General features: G+C 38.6%; 1 protein-coding gene across 3 annotated transcripts in view; it reads right to left on the bottom strand.

The window, feature by feature from the left end:
- The window catches only part of PLCH1 (phospholipase C eta 1), a 162451-nt gene that overhangs the window by 16421 nt on the left and 133691 nt on the right, over positions 1–12339 (bottom strand). For all 3 annotated transcript variants that reach the window (XM_007057361.3, XM_027819839.3, XM_027819841.3), the window contains exons 14-19: positions 7681–7752; positions 5000–5094; positions 4135–4232; positions 1493–1672; positions 1286–1393; positions 333–457 (exon numbers count right to left, since the gene is read on the bottom strand). In XM_007057361.3, the coding sequence (XP_007057423.2) occupies positions 333–457; positions 1286–1393; positions 1493–1672; positions 4135–4232; positions 5000–5094; positions 7681–7752 (678 nt within the window). The remainder of the gene's footprint in view (positions 1–332; positions 458–1285; positions 1394–1492; positions 1673–4134; positions 4233–4999; positions 5095–7680; positions 7753–12339) is intronic.

The raw sequence follows: 12339 nt of genomic DNA, 5'->3' as shown, positions 1-12339 counted from the left end.
GTAGTGTGATTATGGGAAATGCCACAGTAGACTACAGGATGATGTAGGTTTCATCACTGCTGTTTTGTGACACTGAGATATGTGGCTAGGTAGAATAAACTTTCAGATCAGTGCTAACAGCTAAAGAAATACTAACCAGCAGAATATATAGAATACAGGGATTGTGGGAAAAATGCAGATCTAATGTGCAAATCCTGAACATCTGAAAATTACTGGCATATTTTAATTTAAGAGAAAAACTCTCTTTAGAACAAATGCTGCCATGTCACTCCTAGGCATGCTATGGCAGCTATAGTGGAAAAAAATATTTAGTATTACTCAAACTACTTTACCTCCCCTCTGTCTCCTAATACTGAATCTGGAGGTTTAGGTAGTTGCTGTCCACTAATGACTTTGAGAATAAGCTGCTTTTTAGAGTTGGCAGGAAGTGGATCACCGGAATAAGGGTTGAATGTACCTAGAAGTTTGCAGAGAATGAGAAAAAATAAAACCCTTAATATTAGAAATCCTATACAGGAGAAAAAAACAGAACTTCTACCCTCCCGAATGCATAGAATAAATAACATCATATAATCATATGCTTGACTGGGCCTCCAGTCTATAACTTAATTTCTAAGAATGACATTCGCCCTGATGCAAAGGGCTCATTCAAGGACCAATAACTATATAGGCCCAGGCCCATTTTACGAGAATGATCCTACCAGTTCCAGTGTTAATCTGGCTCAAAGAAATAATGTGATTTTAAAATGATGGTGGCAAAACCAAAACCCTAAACAAATAGAAATGTGCTCACTGTATGAGCATAAGGATAACTGACTCCTGTTCTAGAAATACAAGGACGCCTATTGATTTCAGTGACAGATCAGGCCGTAAAAGCTGACTGCTATGGGGTGTTAAGTAACTTCACCTCCCAAGTTTGCTCAGGCTGGTCTACATTTTGTAGGAGGGACCCAGCATATCACAAGACTGGGTGCTAATAACTTACCTAGATTAACTCTGAGAGATCATATTAGAGTATTTACATATTCATAAAGTTGGCAGTCATTTTTTTAAGGTTGATAGCAAACACTGCAAATGTGCCTTTCATTAATCATTTAAAAAGTCAGATGCAAACCAAGTTAATTATTTTATATATGTGTCAAAAAGCTCCCACGCAAGTTCTTGTTTTAATTCCTTGTTTTATTCTAGATATTTAGCTCTAAATGCAAAATAATGGGAAACTGACTGCAAAGTCATTTTCTAAAATAACTGATATAATAATAATAAATGTGCAGTGTGACATTACCTTTGCACATCTGCTGAGGTTTGAGGACATACCCACAGTTGCCATTAATCCTGAATTTTGCTTGATTAACCTGCATCATGCGCCCATCAGACTGGTAGTTTAATGCCACTGTTGAATTAAGAGATTTAGGAATCATTGATAAGTGTAACTGTAACTTGCATTGAACATAAAGCCCATGTGAAAACATTACATACATAAAACACCTACCCAGCTGGCAACCAGCATTCCAGTATGGTATGGGGTTGAAATTGCTGGAGTCAATCCGATATGCAGATGGATAGATTCTGGTGAGCTGTTTCTGGTTGTAAAGTATAAATTGCTCAGACTTCTGCTGCACTACCTGGTGGGCCCTTGTTTCACTGAATGATAACACATTTCCCATAGTCCCTATGTGTTTATAGTTTAAAAAAAAAACAAGAATAACAACTGTGAGACAAATTTCTGTATTCACAGGTCAGTTACACTCTAGAGTCATTTGGACTGACATCAGTGGAGTTAGTCTAGATTCACAGACAATCATCATATCTCTTACAGCTGGAGATCAAATGGAAAAGATATACAGTATAGCCACTAATTCCCATTTGGCAATATTCCTAAACTGTGTTGAGTTCAATAAAGCTCTTGTATAATGAACAAACTCTTTCCATACGTATGATTACGTTCTCCCTCATCCTACCTCCATATACCCATGACACCTTTCAGCTGCCTCCTGACAGCCTGCAAATCCCCTCGGGCTTTGACAATCCTCTTCCACACACCCCATCACTCCATAAATCACTGTATGGACCAGAAAGCTGGGTGAAGTTCAGCCTTCCAAGCCAGGTCCAAAGAAGAAGCTAGGGAATTCAGGCTCCACCATGTCTTGCTGGCACTGGAGTCAGACAAGAACATGGATGTGGAATCAGGAATGGAACTCTGGCTGGCAGGTTGGATTTATGTGTGGGGGTTGTGGAGCCCCTGGAAGGACAGATCACATAGACCTCAGAATAGCACTGCCTTGCTGTTATGCTCTTTCTGTAACCTTGCCCTACCTCACCTGCAAGTGTGTGCCACTAGGTCTTTCCTCTACAGGGATTTGGGCAAGGGCTGGAATGGGACGGAATGGACCAAGGCACCAACCTCCATTTGCAGGACTGTCCCTTGCTCGGCCTCTTGCTTTCCAGGCTTATGTGGAAAACCAGGCAGGAGTCAATGTTAATTGAAAATGCATCATATCCTGGAAAGCCCCAACCGGAACTGTTGGTGAGAAGCTACAGAGGACTCAGACAATGACAGCATGGCTAAAATCTTGCTGAAGCCTTGTAGCCAGGGGGAGAGAGTAATCAGCTCAGCCCCACAGAAAGTCAGCTCCTTCCTCTATGGATCTGGGGATGCCCTTGCCTGTGGATCCCCCAGATCCATGGGAGGAGAACGCCTATGCAATCCACAGTCTCCTAAATTCATTCCACTAGAGGAAATGAGGAGCTGATCTAAAAGACTAGACCTGTGATCCACAGCTAGACCTCTGACAGTAACCAGTACCAGATACGTCAGAAGAGGGTGTCAAAAGCCTTAGTAGTGATTGTGGAATAATCTCGTCATAGGACAAGTTTCTTCCAAGCCCTGTTAGTTAGTTGTTGTCTTGTGCCCTGAATCAGGAAGGTTTAGTTCCCCTATAAAAACGTTTAGCCTATTGTTGAAACTGTGCATGTTCTTATTACTCATATGAACATCTAATCCTAGTAAAAATGCTACTAAGCTCTTGGACTCAACGACATCTTGCGGCAATGAGTTCCTCTAGTTTATTAGGCAATGTGTGAAGAAGTATTTTCTTTAATCAATTTTACATCTATTGTCTTTCAGTTTCACCAAATGTATTCAAGTCCTTGTTTTATGTGAAAGGGTAAACTGCAGCACCCAGTCTACCACCTCTATATCAATCACACCTCCGATTATTCATCTTCTCTCGAAAGGGACCCAGTCTTTTCAATCTTTTTTTAATGCAGAAATCTTTCCTCTGAGCATTTTTGTCTTTTTTCTGAGCTACAGTGACCAGGACTAAGCACAGTATTCTAGGTGGAGATGCCCAACATGAGAAACTCTAAAGGGGCCTGATTTTCAGAAAATACTAAGCATTCAGCATCTGAATGTCAGACCCAAAATTCACCCAAAACGACTAGTCACTTTTAGATTTCTTGGCCTGAGATTCTCTGCAATGCCTTTATCCTCCTTAATTACTCCATTTACTCACTGGTAGTCCGAAAGCCCATATATTCCCATACAAGCTGACATACACATAGAATTTCTTGTTTGTTTTTACATCTTTGGCTATCTGCTCTTCAAATTCCATTTTAGCCCTGTCAATTTTCATTTTCCCTTGTCTAATAAAACAACAGTAAGCTCTTTGGGGCAGAGACATGTGTACCTCTATACAGCACCTAGCATAATGGAGTCCTGATCCCAACTGGGGCCTCTGGGCACTACATAATATCAATATTAAATAATAGTAGCATACTGTTATAATAAAAGCTAAGATAAATCTCATAATACAGTGAAACTATACAAGCTTCTCCTGGAAGAGTCTGCATTCCCAGAATCACGCAGGGAGAAGATTACTAAATTATGAAACTCATAAGGAAATTGAAGAAACATGGGAGGGCACATTTCTCTGGGGAAAAAAAGGAAGGTGTTATATTGTCTTTCCACATGGACAAAGATAGGTGGCAAGAACTGATGAGCTACCTGGTCAACTTTTAAAAGTTCTCTGAAAATAGAGGAAACTTAAGACCATAGGCTTGTGTCCCATCCAAATATATAATCAAGTGAAATAACAACATTTATATAAGTAAAATCTACATCCCCAGTCTCACCATCATCTACTATATCTTGGGCTGCCACAGAGTTTGTGTACACCACTAAATCAGAAAGAGCACGGCACAACTTCATGGTTTTTCTCCGGCGGCCCAACCTGTTGAGTAACGTTATATATTAAAAACAAAGCCGATTTTTATTTTTAATACTTAAAAATTATTTAAATCTCTCTCCTGTAATTCCTTTTCACAACTTATCAAAAAATTAATTCACAGCTGAGCACAGTTATATCTATTTATACTATACTAACTATAGCTATTTCCTAACTGAAAGATAAGTTTAAATAGCAAGAAATAAAGGACAGGCAACAGGCTTACTAAACAGGATTTGGGGCAATCTCTAAGATTATGGTTCATTCCAAACCCCTGTTTCTCTCTCTCTGTCTTTCTCTCACACACACATACACATTCTAGAAATCCGGTTATACTAACAAAAACAAGCTGGGCAACCAGCTTTAGAAAAAACATCAGCAAAAGGGACATTTTAAATGCAATAAATGCATATTTGAAAATGCATTTATTCCATTCTCAGCTGTAATGAACTGGGAGAGGCTATGATGTGCTTTTATTCAGTCTATTTTCATGTAAAATTGACTCCGGCTTTTTTTCACTAGCAAAGTATTGCTGCACCATTTCTATTTAATTTAAGAGTCATTATTATTTGTATTTCACTGAAACACCATGTAACTCAGTATTGGGATTTTATAGTTAAGGAAATACATTTCAACAATGCAGGCGACACAACAGATTTGCTATTGAGAACTGACTTAGGGGTCACTGAGATGGCATAAAGCATAATATGGACATTTAATGGCAAATATGTCTCTAGTTTTCAATGAAGTGAAAAATTGTGGGGATTTCTGACCTGTACAACTGCCCAGTTTCCTTTCCAGAAGAATTTTTCTGACTTTCTTCATCATCAGATGTGCTATGAGATTTGGACCTTGATTTGACAGCTTTCTGTTGGGGAAATCAATGAATCCATCTGCCATGTAAATCCACCACACTTTACTGACATTAAATGGAGTTTAAGATGTCCCAAAGGTCCACAAGGTGACCTGACTGGTATTTTATATATCTCATTTTTATGATTAAAAAAAATAACAGATCTGGTTTCGATTCAAAATATGCAATGGCCATCATCTTACTGTCTCAGTGTAATGTATTAGAGAACATGGGGCTACATTCTTGCTGGCAACTCTGCAAATACAGTATAAGAGATGGCCAAGATGGGATCTGTGGCGTCAGCTCTTGTGCCCTGATTTTTACTCTCACAAAATCCAAGATCTTCACACCCCACAGGCACTCTATGGATTAAAGCAGCAGTGTGGCAATCTGAGACAGGGTTTATAGGCATCATCCATGTGAATCCCACCTCACCCTTGGACCCACTATCACCTTACACTCCTCCTTCACTTGCACTATACTTTTGGTACCAATAACCTGCATGTGTGCTTTTGCAAAGGCTAATGAGGCCAAAGAAGAAGGCCAAAGAAGAAGCTAGGGAATTTTATAGGTGGGGGACAAAAATGAGGAGAGTCAACATTTGGCCTGTAATAAAACCAAAGTTATGACTGCTGTTTCCACTAAACTAGTATTGGTCATATTGGGTTTCTAATGTACCATAGTATATCTAATAACAGCAAAAGATCTTTAATAGACAGTAACACAAATACAAAATGCATTGCTTCCAGCTATGACTTCTGCGCCATTTATAAGAGAAGATTAACAAATGCATTCACAAAGAATTGAACAAACAGTCTCCAGGCAAAATTTTCAAACATCTTAAAGTTTGTTTCTGTTTTATGAGCCACACAGGATAGGAAAGGATCAAAAGATTCTAATTCTATACAATACACAATAAAATTTCTATCTACAATAAAAAGACTAATATTTCAAAAGAATTCTCTTTTCATAAGCATCTCTCTTTTAAATAGCAATAATGATTGCCAGCTGTAGCTTTTGTGATGCCAACAAGTAGCCAGTTTACTGAAAATATCTTCTCTACAGTGTAGTCTCTCCAACCTTTGATTTCAACATTCTTACATATTCAGTGACATTATGACTGCAGTTCAAAGAGCTCTTTAATTTCCCCTCTCAGTATTAAGTGGCTACTGTGTAAGTGAGAAGTCCTTTTCCTTTCTCTCGCAGATTACTCCTATTACATTCCATCTGAACTTCACAGATTTTATTTCATTTAATATGGTATACTAATAATGACCATAACTGAGTTGATCCTGCTGTCCTCAGTGCTGAAATAGAATGATCAACCCTTTTGTAGATTATGTATGCTGTTTAGTCTTAAATCTAGGGGCCTGGGAGTCTGTACTCCTGAATTTGACTTACAGCTCTGTCAATGACTCACTGAGTGAACCTGATGTAGTTACTTAACCCTGATTTCCAAAGTTCCAAATTTTCAAAGCATTTACATTTAATACACTTGTAAGTATCCTGATTTTCACAGGGGCTGTGCACACACAGCTTCCAATTAGGTCATTTATTTAGGAGCCTAAATTTAGATTTAGGTAGGTAATTTTAGGTACTAATATTTAAAAATATTGGCCTCAATCCCCTGTGCCTCAGTTTACCCTCTTTCACAGTGTATCCACTTAAAGTTACCCAGCAATCTGTTCTGTTGTGAGAATTCATTAATGTCTGCTTAGAGTTTTGAGAGTCTCAGTTGGAGGTCTCTGCACATGTGAAGAATATTACTACTACATATCCTCTTAAGCATCCTTTTGGCTGCCCACATGGAAAATGACAGTGTTCTAAGAGTTAAGTTATTCTAAGTCTGTCTTGGTCTGTCTGCAATAGTCATTAAAAATAATAATACTCTGCCTTATTTATTTCAGCAATGATATGAAGTAAATGGGGCATCCAACTGGCTACATCCAATTAGAATAATTAGTTGAAGTAATTAAATTATTAAAACGTTTTCCACTCCTCAGTGTAGCCAGTACTTTCAGTTTTTTAGCAACTGATTTCTTTATCTGGCATCCCAGTACAGAGCATTTATTCTCTCATCGGTGTACATGGGATTCTAATGTGTAATGCCCATTAGCGTGTATGTTACTTGTAGAAATCACCTGTGTATTGAATGGACAGAATTTCTTATTGCTCACCTTTTAGTTCCCTGAAAAACAAAGATTGTGAACATGTGCACTTAGCTAAAGCAACAACAACAACAACAACAAAAACCTACTAGTTTTAAACCAGTGCAATTTTATGATCTAATTACAAATTGGCTTGATTCTCTTCTCCATTATACTACTTCCACACTAGTGTAACTTCACTGATTTCATTTGAATTAAACCAGCATGATTAAATGGAGTTATTCTGCCATAAAAATGGTATAATAGATTAAAGAATCAGATCATGCAACTCCACAAAAATTCAGATATTATCTGAAATGCAATTAAAAGCTATGAAAAATTACACTTTTACAAAACAGAAGTATAGGACCTGGTTCTGCCATGGTCATTGAGTAACCTCTATTTATTAACCCTTAGACAAACAACAGATATGAGACACTGCAGTTCCACCTACCTTGTGTTTCCCAAAATTGCCCATTAATGAGCGGCTATGGGATTTCTTCCCACTTTCTTTTGTGTCTCGGTTCTGTATAAAGAAAAATGCACAATGAACATATTTTTCAAGCCATCTCAGGAAGTGTCTTTGTTCTGTAATTTTTTTAAGTTCGCTACAATCTTTAAAAAGATGTATTTTTTACACTAATATGCATTCTTGTATGTGACACTGCTATTAAGATAATATAATAATTACAGGGGGGGAATAAGAGTGAAAGTGAAGCTGTTGAAGCCTAAACCCAAAATACTTAGCTTTGGATGTAAACTTAAACCTGCATCTGTAATACAGGGTTTTTCTGCTGCTTTATACTATTAATGACTTGGCAACCACTGATGGTAGGGAAAATGTACAAGTAGTAACCCAACAGCATTTTAAAACTAACTGAAGACCAGAAAACAAGAACAGAAGGAGATATTCTTTCTCATAAGTGCATTTTGATGATGGGAAATCAGCAACATCATCTTTATTCAGGCTAGCTGATGAAACCTCATTTTACAGACTGAATGTGATGGAGGCCACATTAATGATTAAAATAGGAGAGATTCCAAATTTCTCTCTGCTTTTCTTTTAACAGACAAAAATATTCCTCTCTCCTCCACCTAATGCCATTTTCCTAACTATTGCTATCACTTCATCATCAATTGCTTGCTGTGAATAGATGAAGAAGCACATAGCGGCCATTCAAGAATTAGTGGATTCAGAGGGACACCATACAAATAGATGCTCCGAGTACAGAAGGCCACAGCATGATCGATAACAGTAGCAGGTCGTTAATGGAGAGCAAGCTTGATTTTTCATTTTATGCATTTCTAGATCAGTTGATCTGCCATGGACAGTTTCGCATAGGACTAAATTACTCCTGTTCCTAGTTAAACCATGCAAGTCAAGAGTAATTCTGTTCCCATATGTAAGTAAATCAGGAGTCACTAAACTGAAGTCAATGAATTACAAATATGCAGAAACAGTGGGCTTAATTTTTCTCTCTGTCTCAGCAGCTTGTGTCACCAAATATACTTCTGCAAAGTGAGTGAAGAGTGGGTGTAAAATCTTACCACCAGTGTAAGTGAGTGCATAATTCTGATAAGGTATCATTTTACAGCCACAGTGCATACACTTTGCACAGGTGTACGTGAAGACACAAGCTACAAAGCACTGCAGATATAAGTCCTCTAAATGAGATTAAAATCTGTCCTAATAGATTTTTAAATTTTTTAGATTTTTTTAGATTTCCTAAACCACAAAGAATATTCTTGACTTAGCAACTCCATGGTTATCAGTAAATTCTGAGGATTCTGAATGGTTAGGCAATTCATTACATAGTTAATTTTACTCAGGCTAAGCATGCTTGTGGACTATCTCGTTTCTCAAGCAGCCTCTGAAACAATTATTACCCAGGTGAGCAGGCAACACATATGTTACATTATCTAGAGGCTAATGCCTTTTGCAGATGCCAGTAATGGGGCCATTTGCAAGCAACAAGTACATGTTTTAATGAGGTAACAGCAGGGTTGTGGGGTCCCTTTAGCAAAAGGAAGAGATGAATCAGCAAGATGTCTCAGGAGTTGAACTGAAATCATAAGGAATGGAATCCAGATGGACCAAAAAATAATACACAAATCCTGCAACATTTAAAAGTGTAGATAAAGGACACATTAAAAGCTGAAAAAAAATGGACAGGTGCAGAGTTTGTTAGGCCACCTGAGTTTCACTTGTATAGAAATATCCCCTGGGACATCAATTTGATGATCACTGGCAGTATCCAGTTTTGTTGTTGGAAAAACACATCCCTTCATCTGTCTGAAGAGCTGAAGAGAAACCTAAAGATATTGAAAATATTCCTGCAACATTTCACAATGTGAATCCAAATAGTTCCAGTTATTCAATGTGCAGCTATGGGTTGGGATGTATTTTTAATTACCAGAATGTTAGAGGCATTAGGTATTTTTCTTGGCTCCAGACAAGATTGCTAATTGTATGCATAATTTTCATACATTTACTTCTAGCGTAAGTTGCAAGGCATAGTATGTAGAGGAAACTCTTAGCAAAGTTATTTAGATAATAATATAGCCGTTGACAGTGTCAAATCTGCAAAGTCAAAACCAGTAGTAGACCTAGTGTCAAAAGTCTTAGAGCTTCTGCTGATCTTCTCAATACTTTTTTGTCATTGTTAGTTGTAGATTCCGTTTCCTAGCAGACGGCATTACACTTATTGCCAGGTAACTGAGATGTCTGTGAAAATACACACATTATTTATGAGTTTTCTTTCCATTATTTTGTTTGAATTTGGCACTTTTAGAATTAAGGAACTAGTAGGACTGGCTAGATCCAGATAATAGTATGGGAGAGGACTCTCAAGACAGCTTGGCCAATGCACTTCAGTCCTGCTGAGCAACACATAGGAATGTATGAAATGCCACAGTGGAACAGGTCTGTGGTCCATCTAGTCCAGTATATGGTTTCCAGCAATGGCCAGTACCAGATATTTCAGAGGAAGGTTTAAAACTCCTGAGACAGAAAACTGTGCACATACTTTTCTAACCCCAGCAGTTAGTGGTTTCCATGATTGTTTACATATCCCTTGTTTTTATACTATCCATGTCCTGAAGCATGATTGTTTATATATCCCTTATTTTCACACTATCCAATGTACTTGTGGATATTCTTGTTATTCATATAAAGACTCATCTCTAATCCCTTTTTTTTTTTTTAAATCCTACTAATAGCCTTGTTTTCCAGTCCAGGGCCTTTCCTGAACAAGGACAAGCAAATGTGCAGTGCTTCTCTGATACAAATACCCACTTGGGATCCTGGTGATCATTTTCATTTGTGGCCTGAACAGGATTTGAACTCGTATCTCCAAAAATAAAAGGATAGTGCACAAAGCCACAGAGGGGAAAAAAACCCATGACGGTAAGCACAAGGAATCAGTGGTACTAGAAGGTAAAGACCACTTTCGTTTAAATCTTTCTGCTTTTGTAGTTTTGTTGTGGTTCCTTTGCCAAAAATACAAATTCTGGGGTTTGTACAGACTTGGTACAGCTAGTACTTTCCATTACAGTGGTTAGCCTTCACAAGTGACCAGCTGCCTCAGACTGCAATTAGACACACAGTTCAGTATGTTCTTTCTTTCCAGTAAATTCATAGATTATGGTAATTCAAGGAAAAGTTTACAGAAAGTTGTGCCAGGTCAAAAAGAAAAGGTCAAAAGACATCACCTATTTTTCCTCTGGACAGACTATTTTTCTTGTTCTAGGACTATTTACACAAAGTTTTTGAAGTAGATTATTAATAACAATCCCTCATACTTCTGAAGCAAGTTGCAGCTAAGGATCTGCAAAAACTGCAAATATTAATCGATTAAGACTCATAAATCCCTTGTAAAATAGGCGGGTGTTATTAAACTCATTTTATAGACATGGAAATTGAACTTTAAAAAAAATCACACTTGACAGCTTTTGATCTCTGAAAGGGCCTTTGACACAGCACAGAGAAGAGAAAAAAAAACAACAAAATGTAGGAAAATTAGGTGATAAAACCTCAAAAACTGAACTCAGAGGCAAATGTAATTTCTTGAACTGCTTTCAATTCATTTTTTAAAAAGTGACTAGACTTCAGGTTGATGGAGTCTCTTTAAGTGATTTGACATCAGCACCCATGACACAACAGCCGCGGTGATGGTGAGCTGAGCTGAGCGGGCTCAATGCTTGCCGTGGTATGGCATCTGCACAGAAAAAAGGAGCGAAACAATTGTCTGCAGTTGCTTTCACGGAGGGAGGTGCGACTGACAACATGTACCCAAAACCACCCGCAACAATGTTTTTGCCCCATCAGGCATTGGGAGCTTAACCCAGAATTCCAATGGGTGGCAGAGACTGTGGGAACTGTGGGTAGCTACCCACAGTGCACCGCTCCGTAAGTCGATGCTAGCCACGGTAGTGAGGACGCACTCCGCCGACTTAATGTGGACATATGCAATCAACTGTATAAAATCAATTTCTAAAAATTGACTTCTATAAAATAGACCTAATTTCGTAGTGTAGACATACCCTAAGATTACACCATAAGGCCCTGTGTCTGAACAGCACCCCTCAAGAGGTGCAGCCTAGGAATGGCAGAGCAAAGGTGGCTTTCTGCCTGCCACCATTGTACCTCTGGGCTTCTGTGCTGAGCTGGAGCATGCTTGGACCTTGGCCTAACTTAGAGCACCTCAGAGGCTGCTCTAATTTATGACGGCCTTGAACAGCTCCCTATGGGTCATCTACCATGCCAAAATTGTAGTGCATAAGTACAGTGGACTCCAGTCAACCCCCCTCTTTCCTGCCCTGTCCCTTTCTGCCTCATGCATGCCCCTACACTGTGTTCTGCAAGGTGGCAGGTGGTACAGGGACATTACATTGGCTCTGTGCCTCCCAAGAAATGCTTCTTTCCCGCCCCACTACTGTATTATTCCCTAAGGAGAATTACACCAGCTTTGAGGTCCATTTTTCATGTCTGACCACAGAATCAGGGCCTATGTTTTGTGGACTATCTAGGAAACAGAATGTTGATTTCCTGATGCCTAGTTCTGTAATCTAACCATTACACCATGCTCCTCTTCTATTATGTGATATTAACTTG

The sequence above is a fragment of the Chelonia mydas genome, chromosome 9 (assembly GCF_015237465.2).
Source record: "Chelonia mydas isolate rCheMyd1 chromosome 9, rCheMyd1.pri.v2, whole genome shotgun sequence".
In the NCBI taxonomy this organism is placed as follows: domain Eukaryota; kingdom Metazoa; phylum Chordata; order Testudines; family Cheloniidae; genus Chelonia; species Chelonia mydas.
This window is presented reverse-complemented; position numbering and strand designations above follow the sequence as displayed.